Genomic DNA, 19745 nt, shown 5'->3' with positions numbered 1-19745 from the left:
ATTTTTGTCAGTGCTTCATACTGAATGTAAAAAGTGTGTATAGATTTTTGGATACATTTGGTGTAGGCTAATCCACTCAGGTTGTTAAAAAGAGTGAAAGATTTCCGTTTTTAATAATAACATATTTTGGGGTGGAGGCATGCTGAATTGGTGAGTGCTTGCTTGCCATAAAGTGGAAATAGATTAGTAGCCATTAGTCTTATGGTTTTGAAAAACAAGCAACATTTTATATTTTTTTGAATTAAGTTTGGCGAAATCTACTTCTTGCTGTATTGGATGCATGACAAATGTACAAGTTCTTCCCAATTAATTGAATACAATCAATGTTCCTGCACATTATGGTTAATACAATGTGATTTAAAGCAGGCCTTCATGACATCGGTGTAGCCGTGTCAACATCAGGTTAGAATCCAGCTGTTGCACTTGTGTTATGGTTGCATCGTTACCTTTAAGAAGGATAAAGCCCTGTTTTAGCTAAACCAGACACCATCTTGGCTAACAGAGGTTCCGGTGACCGGGCGTGTGTTACTTTTAGAAGCACTGTTTTTTTTCTTTAATCATAAACGGGAGGAATGGAGGAATGAACGGCGAAGCGGGTTCTTATAAATGTTGGATTTCATTATTTGTCGGCCTACTGTGGAGTGGCGGCGGGGGCGGCGGCGGGGGCGAGAGGGACGGGACGATTGCAGCCTGAGCCGGCGTCCGTGAGGAGGGTGGGTGCATACACAAAATACTTTCCCTTTAAAGCGGAGAGGGACAGAGGGGGTGAAGAAGAGATAAAAAAAGAAAAGGAAGAAAGACCGAGAGGGAGGGTGGGCGAGAGAAAGGGAGCGAGAGTTTTGAAAAAAAGAGAAAGATGTCATCCTGTCGATTGAAACACCGAGGCGGAGCCATGGACCGCGGCCGACCAGGAGCTCTCTAGTTAGGGGTGGAGCTGTACGCAACGCCGAGGCTTTGGACCTGACGCTGCGGCCTTTTTTCCTCAGGAGCTATCGCAAAAATAAAAACAGCTGCTATGATTATCATCTTTTGTATACAAATAATTTCTATTTTGCATGCAAGCCATCAGTTTTTTTTATTACAGTAGACATAAGCCAATTATATTGTAATAACGCACCATTAAAGGAAGCATGACTCATTTTGTCGCATTTACAAACAGCCTCCTGTTTATCGCCAACAGATTAATAATTAATCATTCGTAGCAGCTGAACCACGAATACGTAGTAGCTGACTCATATCGTCCGATGTCATTTTATATTTTTGTTAATTAGCCCGGGCAGGTAGAGGAGAAATACAGGCCTCAGATTGTGTTTTCATAGCAGCAGGTGGAGTGTTTCCTCCTGGGCTCCGCTCCCCTCCTCCCCTCTTTGCCTCTCTGCTCCCGGGTCGCTTAGCTGTTGGTCCCCGGTGTTCAGGATGGATACCTCCTGGAGCAACTTCCTCTTTCAGGTAAGTCTGAATTGTTAAAACTGCTTTAGGTGGGTTTTATGTTGTTGTTTCTTTGGGGCAAATAAGTGGTTGAGGAAGGGGGTGTTTGACATTTATGCATGTGGTTAAAGAGAGAGGATGGAGGGGGAGGTCCCAGAGGGGTCAGGCTGAAGCTGTTTCCCCAGCCAGGAAGCTCCTATCACAGGTAAACACCCAGACATGTTTCCTATCCAGGAAGAGTAACTAAGTACTTTTACTCAACTATCTCTTCTACGTCCACGTATGCACTTAAGTTATTGTTTACATTGTATGCTAATGTATACTCTTCACTATGAGCTACATTATGGCCTTTTACGTCACTAAGCAAGGCAAGGCAAGTTTATTTATATAGCACTTTTCTGTACGCGACAATTCAAAGTGCTTTACAAAACAAGATATTTTCTCTGGACTGCTGACAATTTAGGTGTGTTTTGAATTTTTTTCTTCTATAGATATTAATAAACATCCAAACAGAATTTAAGTAAGAATCAAAGTTTGGGTAAATAATAGAAGCTTCATATAAAAACTTTGAAAGTATTTATATATTTGATTAAAGGATAATAATAATAATAATACATTTAATTTATATAGCGCTTCTCATCTGCCAAGACAAATCTCGAAGCGCTTAAGGGTAGAACATTATGTATCCCCGGGGTAAATTGGATTTCATAACCGTTGCTCGATTTTACAAATATTTGTATGAACATAGATCACCTAAAGTAATAATATAATGTATAGGTAGTAAAAAGTACCTATTTTAGAACAATGTTATTGTAATCCAATAATTGATGCACTATGTGTTCATAACATTAATGTGGGAGAGGCGAAGCTCATTTTTACAACTTTATATGGGCCTGCAAATAACAATTATTTTCATAATCGATTCATCTGCAAAAAAATGTCGATACCAATTTCTTAAAGTCCACGGTGATGTCTTCAAGTGCCTTCTTTTGTCAGTCTAAAACCCAAAGATATTCACTTTATTATGATTTTAAACATAGAAAATAATTTATCAATCATCAAACATTTTATTAACTGATTAAACTTTGCAACTGTTGTCAATTCAATTCAATTCAAAACCTTTATTTATCCAGGTAAAATCCCATTGAGATCAATGATCTCTTTTTCAAGGGAGACCTGCAGCAGTAGGTTCCACAAGAAGACATAAAAACATGAACAACAGAACAACAAAAGGACATCATACAGCAAAATGTACAGGGATTACAATTTACATATTTAACCACATGTACAGGTACCAACAGCATCAGATTTTGTAGCATCCAACCGAGCTTTAAAAACATGTAGTGGTACTAGCTTGGTAATTTTTCATTCTTTTTGCAGACTGTTCCATGTTAGTGGAGCTGCACATCTAAAAGCTTTCTTCCCTAAGACAGTCTTAGCACTTGGCACATTTAATAAAACCACAGCATGCGATCTCAGGCAATAAGTACTTTCAATTTGCTGAGAGATCAGGGAGCAGATATAAGATGGTAGTTTATCCAACATGGCTTTGTAAATGAAAAAGTACCAGTGACTGAGCCTCCGTACAGTAAGTGATGGCAAAACCGCCTTGGTATACAGGGTACAGTGATGCGTAAGTGCTTTACAATTTGTCAAAAATCTCAGTGCACTGTGATACACAGCATCTAACTTGCTCAGGTAATTGGCAGGTGCATTCATATATAACAAATCACCATAGTCCAGCACAGGTAAAAAGGTCACAGTGACTAGCCTTTTCCTGGCCTCAAGCGAGAAACAGGACTTGTTTCTGAAAAAGAAACCTAGCCTAACCCTCAGTTTTTTAAGCAGGTTATTTACATGAAATTTAAAAGTGAGACAATCATCAAGCCAGGTATTTGTAACAGGTAACCACTTCAAGTTGTATTCCTTGCGTAGTTACAATATCCAAAGCAGTCTCTGGTGTATTTTTAGCTTTAGCTTTAGAAAAGAGCATTACCTTGGTTTTATCCACATTTAAAAGAAGCTTTAGTTCAGAGAGCTGAGCCTGAATAATGTTAAAAACAGCCTGTAATTTAACAACAGCCTCGTTAATCGAGGGACCTGCAGAGTACATCACGGTATCGTCCGCATAAAAATGTAAGGTTGCTCCTTCGACATTTTCACCTAAACTATTAATATAGATAGAGAATAATAGCGGACCTAAAACTGAACCTTGAGGAACACCATTAGTGATGTTTAACCACTCAGAAGACAGTCCATCAAAGTGAACACATTGGGACCTTTCAGAGAGGCAGTTCACAAACCACCCCACTGCAAGGCTGGATAGGCCAATACTGACCAGCCTCTGCTTCAAAATGCGATGATCGACGGTATAAAAAGCTTTGGATAGGTCAATAAACAGAGCTGCACAACTCTGCTTATTATCTAAAATACTAGTAATGTCATTCACCACTTTCATTGTCGCAGTGATGGTGCTGTGTTGCTTTCTGAATCCTGACTGATGTTTAGACAGGATGTCATTTGAACATAAAAACTCCTTTACCTGTTCACTCACTAAGCGTTCAAGAACCTTAGCCAGAACTGACAATTTAGAGATGGGTCTATAATTGTTTAATAAGGTGGCCTCCCCTCCTTTTAGCAAAGGCAGGACATACGCTGACTTCCACAATTTTGGAATTGTGTTTGAGCTGAGGGAGAGGTTAAAAAGAGTAGTGAGAGGTGGAGCAATAAAATCTGCAGCTATCTTTAAAACGAAAGGTTCTACGTTGTCCGGACCAGCCGGCTTTTTAGGATCTAGCTTAGATAAGGCTTCACGAACAACATCAACAGTAAAAGGAGTAAAACTGAAAGGGTTTTCCAGACCACGTTGTTCAGAGTCACATACTGTAGTGTTCACAGAAGCAGAGTTAGTGACAGAATCAAACAGAGAACCACAGGACACAAAATGCTCATTAAAGCAATTTAGCATAGTAGCCCTGTCCGATATAGTGCCAGATGCTGTGGTAAGGCACGGAGGTAGCTCATTACGGATATCGCCGGTGGATATCGATTTAATGGCTTTCCAGAATTTTCTAGCGTTGTTCAGGTTCTTTGTGGTTACTGACAGATAATACTTAGACTTAGCACTTTTGATTTGTGAAGTGAATCTATTTCTTAGCTGCCTAAAACGCAGCCATTCTACCTCTGAGCCTGATTTCCTAGCCTTTGCCCAGGCCTTGTTTCTCTCATGTAGGAGACTAGATAATTCAGCAGAAAACCAAGGATTGTCTCGTCCCTTCACTCTAAATGTACGCAGGGGTGCATGTCTATCAATGATCTCCATAAAACCAAGATAAAAATAAGACCATGCAGTCTCAACATCAGCACACAAATCGATGTTTCCCCATTCAAACCCAAACAGATCATGTACAAAACCCTGCTCCACAAAATGTTTTATGTCTCTCTTGATGATAATACGAGGTTTAACCTTTTGGACTTTTGTGTCCCTAATTGTGGCTACAACACAGTGGTCACTCAGATCATTCGCAAATACTCCCACAGACAGTTGTGTCCAAAGAAGTGACAAAAATCACAATTTTAAGTAAAAAATATAATTTTTTTATTCAGTATGTTGTTGTTCAAGCATTGGACCTTTTTCTAGTAAAAAAAATAATAGGGGCGGCAAGTAAAGGTTATTTACGTTGGCTATTATTCCAAGAAAGTGTAACACTAGGTCATATTTACAGATAACCTAGTAATTTGTGCTCCTTTGTTTTTGGCAGACGCCGTCGACTCAGAGCCAGCCGGAGACGCCTCTCCAGTCGGAGCTGCTGCCGGAGCTCAGCGGTTCCGCTCAGAGTCCTCCGGCCGAGCACATCGCCTCGCCGCCGTCCACCGTGGACACCACCGCCCTGAGCGAGGATCCGCTGCCTGGTGAGGGGGACTCTTCCATTGTGCCTTTTTATTGGTAGTTTCAGACAGGACACATGAGGACATTATTTTCAAAGTTACTGTTAGAGCCAATCTGTTGTTTTGTAACAAAGGCCAGATATTGTCAGCTAATCATGACCTCTGTAGTCAAGGAAGTATAAAAGACTACAATTCCCACGGCACCAGCCCTGTTAAGAGACACAGAGATTAAAAACTGTATCGCAACAGCGTGCCCCGCAGAAAGTAGGACGATCTAAGCAAGGTGTTATTTGATTTAAGTTTTGCCTGTTTTGTTTTGATTTGCAAAGGCCTTTTTTTACTTTGTTGAATGTGTGTGAAAAGTTTATTATTTCATTTAAACGCAAGTTGCACAATATATGCAACTGTTAGTACAAACAAATAAAGGAAACATAATGTCTCAGTGGCATGATGGAAACAAAGACAGGAAGCCGTGGCAGCTACTTACAATAAGTTCAAAAAACCATGAGGATACAAGTTCAAACTATTGAATTTGTGATTACAAGAGGATTAAAACTCAACATGTGATTCTCTGTGTCTCTCAGTGAAACCCCTCATCAAGCTGGGGCGGCCTGCCCACATCTGCTCCACCTGCAACAAGGAGTTCAAGAACAGCTACAACCTGCGGAGACACCAGTCGGTGCACACGGGCATCAAGATTAAGGACCGCGCCGCCCGGGAGAAGGAGGACGGAGGGAAGGTGGGGGGGGGAGGACGGGTGGAGAGGCAGACGGGTCCGCTCTCCCTCCTCCACCTCACCCTGCCTCAGACTCCTTCACTTCCCCACAACGCAGCCACCGGCGCAGAGACCCTCCCCCTCCTCGGTCAGCAGCAAGGCGGCCTGCAGGTTGCCGTGTCCATTGCGCCGGCAACTGTAACCATGGCTGCTCCGCCTCCTCCCATCCAGGCAGCTGTTGTTGTCGTGGGCTCCCTGGAACAGGTGGGTTTATAGAGAGCTGCAGGAATGAGTCCTAAACCCCTTAGAATGAGTCAGCATTTTGTCCCTTCCTGTTACCTCACCTGGAAGTCAGTTTGTTTTTTATTGTGTTTTTGGTTACAAGCCTAAGATAAGAATTGTGGATTAGAAAGGCTTAAGAGGTTTCAAAATGAAGAAATCCCATTGGACCTTTGTTAAGGGAACCAGGGAGATGCCAACTTCATATACAGACTTCAAAATGACGTAGGACTTTGTGAAATAGAAAATTATTTTAAATCCATCTCAAATAAATGCTAATATGAAAATGTAACATCTGAAACATTGAGGACTCCTCATGAACACACACGCACACATCCGTCAAGTCTTCTTCTTTGCTTGTTTTTTTCATTGCCTCTCCACACATTTTACTCTGGATTTCCAGAGTAGGGCAGAAGGGCTAATTCTTTACTTTGGGACAGCAGTTCATATTACAAAATATACCTCAGGACAAAGCCGTTTTATTTCTTCTTCATTTTCTAGAAAATAGGAAACAGATAAACTATGTTGGCAGGAATTACAAAACATTACCTGGTAGTAACAATGTGGTTTAAAAGTTAAGAAATAGTTATGTTAACTGTCAGATCATTGTAAAATCACCAGCATATTGATATGACGTTCTCTGCTGCTGCTCCACAGAATCCAAACCCCAACCCCAGCCACACCAACACGGTGAGGAAGAACCACGCCTGCGAGGCCTGTGGGAAAGCCTTCAGAGACGTCTACCACCTGAACCGCCACCGCCTGTCGCACTCGGACGAGAAGCCCTACTTCTGCCCCGTCTGCCAGCAGCGCTTCAAGAGGAAAGACCGGATGAGCTACCACGTGCGCTCGCACCAGGGCGGCGTGGAGAAACCCTACGTCTGTCCGCACTGCGCCAAGGCCTTCTCTAGGTGCATAATCAGCTCTTATTTCAATGGTGTTCTTCTTTATTTGTATAATAACTATCTGATCAGAGATAAAAACAGACACCAAATGTATTTACATTTGAAAAAGTTGTATAAAATAGTATTCAACATAGAGATCTTTATCTGTCACCTAATCCAAATCAGGTTCAAGTTCTGAATCATTCTGAATTTGGTCAGAGGAGGTGCAATGTGAAGCCACGTGGTTCCTGGACAAAAACATGTTTTTTCCCATTTTCTCTTTTTAAATTTCAAAATGTATTCTAAATGAAGAAAAATTCAACTTTAACTATGTCAGAACATCTGATGTTTTTTTAAGAATATTACCCTGTTTTCCAGTTCCATATACATTCACAGTAAGGTAATGAACAAAATAGAATTGAGGAAATGAAAGTGGTACGAGCTAGATCTCACACATTCAGAAGAAAAGAAACAAGGATATTTCCAGATGTTTATATGGTACGTTTATAAAAAAAAAAGTTTGTCTCTTTCTGACTTTGACATAGATTGTCTGGTGGAACCATACAGACTGTTAAATACAATACAAATGAGCTGTCAACATAAAACATGGCCTTGCCAAAGCATGCCGCACAAGGGGTTAGAACAATACAAAAACAAAAAAGAACACTTAACAAACATGTGGCACAAACCACTGCTTGCACAAAACAAAATGACATTTATTTGTAAAGAAGGCTTTCTACAACCTAGAACATTCGTGATAAGTGTTTTCTTTTGTTTTCAGACCGGACCACCTCAACAGCCACGTCCGACAGGTGCACTCTACAGAGAGACCGTTCAAGTGCACGGTAACGTCTTGATCTGTCTGTTTTCTGGAGCTCTACCAATATGGGTTTGTGAATCATAAAGACCATGAAACACTGGATAATGATGATGATGATTAATATAGCGAGGGGGTTTTAAATGCAAATCTAACTTTGAGAAAATGCCAAAGAAGCCAAAGAAAAAGAAAAATACACATTACATAAAGACACAGCTGTAAACTCAATTTGGTAAGGAAATTCATATTAATATACATTTACATTTTAAGAAAGATCAATGATATAAAAATACAGAGCCGGGGGAAGTGGGTAATATTAGGAGGAAAAGAATGTCAAAACAAGTTTAAATTGGTAAATATAAAAGAAAAAACCTTTACAATTCTATAGGTGTAAACAACTTGACATTTGCAAGAAAAGAATGGTAAATGACCTAAGATAAAAGTCAAGCATTCCCTACCTTTGTTATAATGAGGTGATCCAATGGCAACACTATGTTCCAAGTTTTCCCTGCTAAATGTATGACATATATCGAAGACAATTTCATATTCCATTTATTAAATGTATTACTTTAATTGAGAAGAATATTGATTTGTTTTTCTCATACATTTCCAACTTTAATATCAGGTATTATTATCCTCTCCCCCAGCTCTTTCATTTATGTATTTGTTCCTACAATGGCCCCAATAAGACATCTTAGAATTTATTTATTTTACTTATTAGTGATACATTTAATGTTATTTTTCAGTGCCATTTTTTGATATTTGCAAAAGCAACTTTTTGTTAAAACTTTTTAGTGTTTACAATAATTGTCTTTAGGTTATAATTGGCCATATGGCGATGTGAACTGTGAGGCGGTTAAAATAAGAAATATTTATTTATTGTGTTCATTGGAGAAATTGAGATTGTGTCGGGATATTATCTCAAAAATACTTTTTCAAGATCTGATATATTTTTCAGGTATGAATTGATCTGAGAAGCAAAAATCAGACCAGCTTAACGGCATATCATTTTTTGCAGTGTCCAATTGAATTTGCACTACATCTATTACATTATGATAATTAACCGGAAAAAGTTACATATAAAATGGTGATTTTATCCAAACTGCCTGACATTGTTTTGATGTTCTCACATATCCTTGGTTTCTTTGTTTGTCTCACTGTGTGTACTAAAGCTTTATCCGATCTCATGTTTTGGTGCATGTCGTCTTGTTCCCTCACAGACGTGCACGTCGGCGTTCGCCACGCGGGATCGTCTCCGAGCTCACCTGGTGCGTCACGAGGAGAAGGTGCCGTGCCACATCTGCGGGAAGCTGCTGTCTGCTGCCTACATCACGGACCACATGAGGGTCCACAACCAGGCGCAGCACCACTCCTGCCACCTCTGCAACCGCAGTGAGTCCCGGGAACATCACACATCTCCTTTAAACCAATCAATCAAAGCAGCCTCTACGATTCTGCGTTTAGTTTGACTCCTGCTTATAGTGTTTATGCTTTTAGATAACGGCCTCACTTTTACTGCTAATTGAGTGATTCACATAAAAACCTATTTATAAAAGTGTGTTCTTCAAAAGGATTTAAAGGGGCCCTATTCTGCTCATTCAGGTTCATAATAGTATTTTGTGTCTCTACTGTGACATGTCTCCATGCTTTAATGTTCAAAAAGCTCTTTTATTTTTCGCATTTCACTGCAGGGCCTCGCACGGCTTAGTACGGTATAGTTAGGCCTTGGTAGGCCAGGCTCACTTTATGCTGCGTTTCCATTACAGTTTAGGAACTGGGGTAGTAACTATAGTAACGCAGTGTAGGTGGAGCCGTGACGTCATCTTCAATGCGAAACACAAAAACAACACAGCCGTTAGCTGTTAGCACTCAGAGCTCACAGCTCCTCATATCTGTTCAGAAACTAGACAAAAGTTAAACAAGTACAAACCACAGACTGCCTGTGTCATGGCGAATACAGTCGCTGCTTTATTTATGTCTGTAGGCCGTTGTTGTGAGTGTGGACGGTCGGAGCATACACTGCGTTAGCCTAGCCGATCTCCGTTCAGAAAACACACATTTTAAAAGTTTTTCCGCCTGCCGTCTGTCTGCAGACTTGTCAAAGCATTAATTCATGGTTTTTACTAACCGGTATCAGTATGTTGTTACTTCGGCATCATTTTGAAACGTGTATTATAATTAAATCACGGTAAAATATGTTCATTTTGTTGTAGTTGCCAGCGATTCTCTCACTAGTTTAGCATACTCAGCCCGGTTGTTGGCCCGGAAAGAACCTGGATTTTGGAGAGCCAGAAAAACAGTGAAAAAGTACCCGTTAGCCGGAACTATGCCTAGTGGAAACGCAACAAGAAACGGACCAGGCACGGCACACTTATGGCGCATTTCCACTGCAGCGGGTAGCCCCGTTTAAGCGTCCTTAATCGCCCTCAAGTGCAATAGAGTCTGTCTGCAGACCGCAGCAAGGAGGCGTTTCCTATAGGGGCGTTTCCTATAGGGGCGTTTCCTATAGGGGCGTTTCCTATAGTGAACGACGGGAGCCGGCTCGCGAACGAGACGTTTTTTGTTTTGTTTTTGCGGAGGGATCTAGATCGGCATGAAGGCACATTATGCAATGTGGACATTATCCCGCTTATTACACATGGCCACATTCTCAACAAAGTAACGACATGACTCCCAATAATAATTGAAATGCTTTTATGGATTTAGAAAAAGATTTTATTGATTTAAAAAATTGTTTTTTGTATTGATTTAAATTGACATGCATCCGCTAAGAAAAGTAGTCCGTTGTTACTGTTTGAACTAACGTAACAACGGCAGGAACTGCTTCTATAGTGTTTTTGAGGAGCTTTTTGATTACAGATTTGAAAACATCGTTGCTTGCTTTAAAAGTAGCACAATTCATTATGTCAAACCTTGAAAGATATCCCTGCCCTAATGCCAAAAGTAACTGGCAACTATGTCGCCGTAGCTATGATGTCTATGTCTGGACCGCTGCGTAAAAGGAGGGTTTCTGACCCATTACTTCTCTTCCTACTTTTTGTCCCCCTCTTCTCCCCGCTGCAGCCTAGCAGTTGATCTCAAAGCACGCTCCCTCTCCTGCAGGGAGAAAAACTATATGTATATACTTTATATAGGTTGATACAGTAGCCCCTTTTTTAAAATAGTTTTTATAGGTGTTGCCATCTGTTTTGTGTAGCGTGGTTCTACAAGCAAGTCAATGCATTAATTGGGTGGTATCAGAGAGTTACACGGGTCTGTAATGCAATGAAAACAATTGGCCACAGCAAATAATTTATATTAAACATGTCATTTTTACTTTTGAATACTTTAGTACAAAGGATGTCTTGAATAATTTAAGTGATATATGTGTACACATATAAATCATTAGTCAAAACAGCGCTACATTTGATTTAATGTAAAAGGTATAATATGTGGTAAACTGAAGAGCCCTTTGGGAGCCGAAAGAGCCGGCTCTTCTTGGTGAGCCAAATGATCCGGCTCACCAAGAAGAGCCGGAATTCCCATCACTAGAACAATGACTTCTTCTGCAAGGATTTATAAAAGCAGCTGGATAAAAAAAGTTAGGAAACGCCCCTATAGGAAACGCCCCTATAGGAAACGCCCCTATAGGAAACGCCTCCTCGCTGCGGTCTGCAGACAGACCCATCTCCTCAAGCGGCCAGGCCAGTTTTTGGTGGCCTTTCCATATGGCATAGCACCGGCTAGCGGGTACTTTTTCCCTCTTTTTCCGGCCCCATAAAATCGTGGTTCTATCAGGCCAGGGCCAGGGCTGAACTAGTGACGTCAACACTCTCGACTGCTGATTGGTCAGAGAGAATCGTCACAAGATCGCGCGCGAGATCCTCCCTAGCGTCGCATATATATCTAGAACAGGGATGGGCAAATGGCCCGCGGGTCGCCATTTTCGGCCCTCGGATCAATTTAGAAAACAAGGTAATTTAAAAAAAAAAAAATTATATATTTTTTTAATTAAAAAAAATAATAATATATTTTTTTTAACTTATATTACTGATATGTGATTTCGTTCGGCAGCCAAATACCGCGAAATAATCTGTGACGTGTTTGTGTGTATTGTGTTTGTTTCCCGGGGGAAACTCACAAGAAACACCGGCTGTTGTTATGCCTGCTGTGACGTTAAATTACTCCGTTCTCCGCTTGTAATTATGCCGTTACAAGCTTCAAAGTTGTATTTATCATGAATTTGAATTTGGCAAAACGAGTTTAATATTCTAAAAGTCAAGACTGTATTTATTTGAAATCAGATGAAAACAAACTGTAACGAACCCCGAAAAACTAGTTTTTTTACACAAATCCACTTTTATTTTGAAATCAGCCGTTGGTTGCGACTTCCGACTGATTTCGATAGAGCGGGTAACATATGAACACGGCCCTATGTGGATGTCAGCATGAGCAAGAGAAAGATATTTGAGGAAAATCGTGTTTTCCAAGAAAAGTGGGAGAACGAGTATCTTTTCACTGAATTCAGGGGTAAACCACAATGTTTAATATGTTTGCAGACCGTTGCTGTCATGAAAGTAAGCAACTTGAGCCGCCACTACAACACTGTGCACAAGGACAAATATGACAGGTACACCGGGGCTGCCAGAGCAGCGATCCTAGCGGACCTGAAAGGGAAAGTACAAAAACAACAGTGCTTTTTCACCCAGGTCACAAGTGTCCAAGAATCAAGTCTGAAAGCATCATATGCTGTCTCACTCCAGCTTGCCAAAGCAAAGAAGCCACTATCAGAAGGAGAGTTGGTGAAAACATGCGCGATTGAGATGGCTAACGCCTTTGGAAATGAGAAAATGGCTAAACATTTTGAAACTGTGTCCCTCTCCCGACGCACAGTGACTCGCAGGATTTTTGACATTCAAAGTCATGTGGAGGGAAAGCTGAAACAAATCATGTCTGACTGTTCATACTTTTCGTTAGCGTTAGATGAGAGTACAGACGTTACCGATGTTAGCCAGCTACTGGTGTACGCAAGATCAATAAATGCGTCATTTGATGTACACGAGGAACTATTAAAACTTGTACCACTGCACGGCACAACAAAGGGATCGGACATTTTCGAGGCAGTGAAGGGTGTTGTCAGCGAATATGGTGGATTTGACAAGCTATCTGCCGTTGTTACTGATGGGGCTCCATCAATGCAAGGAAGGCGCACTGGCTTCGCTGGACTTCTCCGTCAAAGTGGTGTGGATTGCATCATACACCAGGAGGCCCTCGGTGCAAAGAATCTGAACTTCACACATGTCATGGATGTGGTAACAAAAGTTACCAATCTGATTCGGGGGGGGAACAGGTCTCTAAATCATCGGAAATTCACAGCCTTTCTAGAGGAGGTGGATGCTGCCTACGGTGATTTACAGCTGCACACAGACATCAGGTGGATGAGCCGTGGTAAATGCCTGGAGAGGTTTTACGCACTGCGGCTCGAAATTCCCGTGTTTTTGGAGAACAGCCTTACTGCGGATACAAGTGCGTACTGTGACACATTGAGGGATCCACACTTTCTCTGTGACATGGCCTTTCTCACTGATATAAGTGGACATCTCAATTGCTTGAATGTCCGGTTGCAAGGCAAAGATCAGACCGTGTCCGACCTTTTTGGTCATGTGAATAGTTTTCAGATGAAACTCGGCCTGTTCAGAGATAACCTTGCGTCAGATCCCCCGAATTTGACACACTTCCCCGCATGTGGAGAGCTGCGCAATGACATCCCCGAATTGGCCGAATGTGAGATGACGATCCACCGCTACAGAGAAGCCCTTAAAATGTTGCAGGATCAATTCAACAATCGCTTTCAGGATTTCCACGACATGCGAGGCACAATCCAGCTTTTCACTGACCCCATCTCAGCGGTTGTGAATGACCAGCCACCTGAACTACAAATGGAACTGTGCGAACTACAAGGTGACTTATTTTTCCAAATGAAACGGAATGAGAGGGGAGTGTCGTTTTGGAGACTGTTGCCCGAGACCCCTTCCCTCTCTTGAGAGATTTTGCGCTTAAACAGGCCAGCATGTTCGGGAGCACATACATATGTGAGAGCAACTTCTCCATGATGAAGCACATCAAATCAAAAGAGAGAAACAGACTGTCAGACGAAACGCTGTTTCATCTGATGCAGCTTGGATGCACTGGCATCGATGTTGACATTCCCCTTATTGTGCGTCAGCAGAGACAGGCTACAAGTCTCTTAAATTCCAGTTAGACAACTAATGTCTGGGTTAGTGTTCATGTTTATGTCATGTTAGAGCAGGGTTTATTCTCGCCCGCCGCTTCCAGAGGCCCCAGGTGTGCGGCTGGGCTGAGCAGCTGTGAGCGCAGCTTTCTGCTGTGGATGAGAGGGGGGGGGAGATCTGAGAGGAGGGGGGGGGTCTGACTTCATGTTTATGTCATGTTACTGTTTAATCTTAATGCACACTTTCCAATAGTTTAAAAGTTGTATTCCACTGTTAAATAACCTGTTCAATACAAACATGCCACTTGTAAAAATTAAATAACATTTCTGTGAACTGATGTTTGTTTTGTGAGCTTATTAGAGGATGTTCCCTTAAAGATAGAAACATATCAATGAAAATGTCAAACTTAGTATATGTGTTAATAATTACATACAATACGTGGAATTTGTGTTTTTGTGTGTTCCAATTGAATCTGCGGCCCCCTGGTGGCCAGTACATACATTATTTGGCCCCCACCATCATCAAAGTTGCCCATCCCTGATCTAGAAGCAAGCTTGCAGCATTTTTGTACACAGCATTTTTGTAAACGGAGGAGCTACAAAAATGGCAACGTCAAATAAAAGCACACCGTGGTCGACCGAGGAGGTGACGACGTTCCTACATCTCATTGGGGATGATAAAATCCAGCGGGAGCTCGACGGAACAACTCGAACTGTCGCCTACACTGCGTTGCTACCCCAGGCCTCGGACGTCCAGCGAGGCAGCCCGAGGCCTGAGCGACCAATAATCGTGATTATGATTTTTGCCATAATCGAGCAGCCCTTATTATACTTTTTGGGGTTTTCCCTTTCCTGTAGTGTTTTATATAGGTTTTTGTGGATGTGATGGCGCATTTCCACTACAGCGCGGAGCGTGGTTTAATGGCACATTTCCCCGTTTAAGGACGCTTAAACGGGGCTACCCCGCTGCAGTGGAAATGTGCCATTAAACCACGCTCCGCGCTGTAGTGGAAATGCGCCATCACATCCACAAAAACCTATATAAAACACTACAGGAAAGGGAAAACCCCAAAAAGTATAATAAGGGCTGCTCGATTATGGCAAAAATCATAATCACGATTATTGGTCAATATTGATATCACGATTATTAAATACGATTATTCATTGACTTTGAAAACATCCATTTATTGAACTTTAAAAAAGACGATGTTGCACTATATGGAGAGAGAGAGAGAGAGAGAGAGAGAGAGAGAGAGAGAGAGAGAGAGAGAGAGAGAGAGAGAGAGAGAGAGAGAGAGAGAGAGAGAGAGAGAGAGAGAGAGAGAGAGAGAGAGAGAGAGAGAGAGAGAGAGAGTGATCAGCTGATCCGGAGCAGAGAGAGAGAGAGCTGCGTTCCGGGGGGCTCGGCCTCCGCCTCCTGTCCTCACAGCTCTTGTTGTTTGCTCTTACTTGGAACCGAGTTTTGCTTCCCAGCCCTGCCACCGTGCTTGCTGCAAGCAGCAAGATGCATTTCCTTAGGAATCGATAAGCAGGACCGAAACTAACATTTCTAAACGATACCAATGGAATCGAAATGTTGGAAACGGAACCGTATTTCGGTACCCAACCCTACTCACAACCTGGCAGAGAGGGCTTTTAGGGAGGGCGAAAGCGCATGCACGGGCCGGATGTATAACACAAGACAAATTGAGAGCATCATTGCAAAAGGGAATGCAGCAAAATAATCGTTTTATTACGATTACGTTGTTTTCGTAATCACTGCAAGCCAAAATCGTAATCGAGATTAAAATACGATTAATTGCACAGCCCTAATTTAAAAGTTTAACTTTAAAAGAATAAACGTATCACCATTCTAAAAACTTGTCTAAAAACTAAAGGAAAACACCACATTTTCAATAAATAAAAATAGAAGTCTAAGAGCAATAGTTCTCTAAAAACCACCATTACAGAATTATGATGAAAGATATGGTTCTACATTATGAGAAAAAATAAATAAATAATGGATGACAATATTTTGGTATTAAATTAGAGCGTTTAGCTATTTCAAAATCATACATATATTGAGCAAGTGTGTGTGTTTGTGTGTGTGTTTTCCAGGCTTCACCACGCTCACCTACCTGCGGGTGCACGCTCAGAAGCACCACGGTCAGGAGTGGAAGGAGAGCGGCGGGGCGCGGGGGGGCTTTGGGGGGACTGGGGCCGGCGGTGTGCTGCTGTGCCAGCTGTGCGGGGTGCAGTGCAAGACGGCCACGCAGCTCCAGGGTCACATGGGCACCCACGCCGCCCAGGGAGACCCCGGCCACGACCCCAGCCACGACCCCACCAGCGCCGGGCCCGTGGGCTCCACCAGCGTGGCCGTCACCGTGTCCAGCGCCAGCAGCGTGGGACTGCTGGTGACCGACTGCTCCGGGATCGCACCCTCGCCCCACAGCTAGCAGGCTGGGAGGGCAGGGGGTGAGATGGGTGGGGGGGTGGAGCTGGGGATGGAGGCAAAGACAAACGAGGAGCAGACAAGCAGAGAGACAGGATCCTATCCAGGTGTGTGAATCATCTTCTGCCATCTTTTTTTTATTGGGGAGAATGAGGCTGTTTAGTGGGAAACCTGTAACCTGAACATTACTTTGCATTTAGCTGACCCTTTGGTTTATCCTTAAAGAGGACATGGTATGCTGATTTTCCGATTCGTTTGTTTTTAGTGTCTCTACTGGGACACGTCTCCATGCTTTAATGTTCAGAAAGCTCTTTATTGTTCTCATACTGCCTGTGCTGCAGCACCTCTTTCACCCTCTGTCTGAAACCAGAGCCCAGTCTGCTCTGATTGGTTAGCTGGCCGGCTCTGTTGTGATTGGTCAACCACTTAGAGATGCCCCGCCACTTAGCCTACCACGTTCAATGTGTTGGAGTTCTAGCCAATAGAAGCGCAATTGTAACGTAGTGATGTCATAATGTTACGGAAATAAACAAAGGAGGAACAATGGTTAAGCATTTAACTAAACCATTGTAAGTGCTTTATACAGAAATTAGATTTAATTTAAAATCCGGTTTATTGCAAAGTAGGTGTATAATAAGAACTTAAAGCATTATGATTAAGGTAAATGATGAACACCCCCATGCTCTTTTATGTTTCATAAGTGTTTGTGTTGAAACCATTTCTCACACAGATTTGGTGCTAAAGTACATTTTTTACATTTAAAAATGGTGAACAATGTATCCAAAATCAGCAGAGGGAGGGGCGTGAAAACAGTGTTCTCTCTCAAGATAAAGCAATATTCTTTATTGGTGTGAATGTAACATGTACAATATATAATTGTAACAACTAATAATGACATTACAAACAAAAATAACAAGATACAATTCATAAAATCTAAAAGAAGCAGAAAAATGAAAGAGTGCGTGAGTGCTTGCTTGCTGAATCAATGAGAAAATAATAAAATAACCATTTCATGAGAAGGATGATAACATTTGTATAAAATAAATATACAATATACATATAGGAATACACACACTATGACAGACAAAAAAACGATTTGTTAGGGGAAGATACACATATTATTTTCAACTTATGAAAACATCTGTCATCCTGCTTCAGAATGAAATGATTTCTACCTTGGTCCAGGTGGCACACTTCCACAAGTTTCATGAAAATCGAGCCAGTGGTTTTTCTGTAATAGAGAACTGAAACTTAAAAGAAGTAATGGCATATTAATAATTTCAAAAAACAGCCCTTTACAGAAACAGTAAAGCTGTTTAAACCTGATGATTCATGATCATATTTTGTAATATTAACATGCTTTTGTTTTCACTTTCCAGATGTTTTCATATCCGGAAGTGAACACAGACCGGTGGTGTTTCCTGCTCGGCGCTGGTAGTCATTTCATGAGGACGGCGGCCTTTGGTGACCTTTTACTTCCAGCTCCATCAGTGTTAAACAGCTGAGAGACACTTTCTGCAAACTGTTCAGCGCCTGTGCAAATCAGCCGAGTCAAAGCGAGAAACTGTGGAAAAGACGATAAGGAAAAGCTCTGCTCAATCATTAGGGAGAAACATTTACGTGTATTTTTATTCATGTGGCTTAGCGATTAGCTGTTTCTATTTTTCATCATGTCACTGTTTTAATTTTCAACAGCCTGTCAAGATTTTGTAAAGTCGGTGTTGTTTCTGGATTATTTATATTCCATGATATCAGTGTTTATTTATAATGAGATTGACCTAACATGAATTTTGATCAGTTTCCCACTTATTTATTGATACTATCAGTATAATATAATTTATTTGAACAGTCTCCAGTTTTCCTTTGTCCGATTCTGCAGAGCACGGACACCTCACAGGTGGGGTCAGCTATTTCACACGGGCCATCATGTAAATACACTTTTATAATGCGGATAAAGGCAAACTAATAATACGTTATTTGTGTATATTCCCCTCCATGAACATGAATGTGCTTCATATGGTCATTGCTCTGTCTCTGGATGCTGATTTGTAATTATTGAAAAAGGTACATTTGCCATGTGATTTGTAGCTACCTTGGTGACACATTTTTTGTGGCTGTGCATATTGATTGTAATTGATGCATAGTGCATAGCGCCTCGTTATTACTGTATTAAAAAAGCAGTAAAATGCATGTGTGGGTTTAAGTGGAAATCATCTGTCCGGGTGAATGTCAGCAGTGGAAAGTAACTTAATATATTTACTCAAGTACAAATTCAAGGTACTTTATTTGAGTATTTGCTTTATTAATGCGACTTAAATGTTCAACAGCACTACATCTATTTGAAATCTTAAGTAATTTTGAAAATTAAGATTTTACCACTAGACAAATGAAATAAAAGCTAAGAACGAACGGGCCATTAAGCAATTCGTTTTTTAAATGGTATGTAAAATAATTCATTATTGAAGTAACTTTTTTACGTAAAACATTTCATATTTCCAACGTCACAAATGTGAAGGTTGGCTGCTGTCCTTTTAATTATTTTAATATTCAAATGTAAATTGTTGTTGTCAATTGCTTACTATGTGCTCAACAATGAATGCAATGAAGATTCTTACAAATATTCTAATTTAATGTATACAAACATTTTGTGATTAAAAAAAGGAAAACATCATGCAAGTAAAAACAATTAAAAAGAGCAAATACAACAAAATAAGTATACATTAATAGAATAAAATGCTGCAAGTTTGAAAAAACTTGGATGAAGTATAAAAAATATAAAATACAAAATACATTAATACATACTAAACATTATTGAGAAAATCAATTCAATCAAATGCACATAATGACCAGAACATATATTCACTAACAAATTCAATTATTTTGCATATTCAGATAATAAATGTAATAAGGTATGATGTATTAAATGTACCAGGTGCAGGGTCAAAGGGGTAAACCATAGACTGGGGTAAACACGTTAATTCATCAATAATTACAAAACAATAACATAATATTATTATTATTGCATAAAGAGCACTTTTGATGCTTTAAGTATATTTTGATGCCAATACTTTTCCTCTGTGACGATTTTGAAT

The 19745-nt window shown here is 40.9% G+C and overlaps 1 protein-coding gene across 1 annotated transcript; it reads left to right on the top strand.

Annotated features, from left to right (window-relative positions):
- Positions 1–699: 699 nt before the first annotated feature.
- LOC117450576 (myc-associated zinc finger protein) lies at positions 700–19215 on the top strand. Its single transcript, XM_034088409.2, has 8 exons — positions 700–1449; positions 5190–5340; positions 5901–6295; positions 6968–7221; positions 7976–8039; positions 9232–9403; positions 16320–16760; positions 18033–19215. The coding sequence occupies exons 1-7, from the start codon at positions 1417–1419 to the stop codon at positions 16655–16657; spliced, it is 1407 nt and encodes a 468-aa protein (XP_033944300.1). The 5' UTR covers positions 700–1416; the 3' UTR covers positions 16658–16760; positions 18033–19215.
- Positions 19216–19745: the final 530 nt, after the last annotated feature.

This window comes from Pseudochaenichthys georgianus, chromosome 8, assembly GCF_902827115.2.
Source record: "Pseudochaenichthys georgianus chromosome 8, fPseGeo1.2, whole genome shotgun sequence".
NCBI classification, from domain to species: domain Eukaryota; kingdom Metazoa; phylum Chordata; class Actinopteri; order Perciformes; family Channichthyidae; genus Pseudochaenichthys; species Pseudochaenichthys georgianus.
Note: the sequence above shows the minus strand (reverse complement) of the source record. Positions and strands in the feature narration are given on the sequence as shown.

Bases quoted from the DNA above. Each gene is read 5' to 3' on its own strand.
- LOC117450576 (XM_034088409.2), top strand. From the start codon at position 1,417: ATGGATACCTCCTGGAGCAACTTCCTCTTTCAG. The intron at 7,222-7,975 runs GTGCATAATCAG...TTTTGTTTTCAG, and splicing joins TGCGCCAAGGCCTTCTCTAG to ACCGGACCACCTCAACAGCC. The intron at 8,040-9,231 runs GTAACGTCTTGA...GTTCCCTCACAG, and splicing joins AGAGACCGTTCAAGTGCACG to ACGTGCACGTCGGCGTTCGC.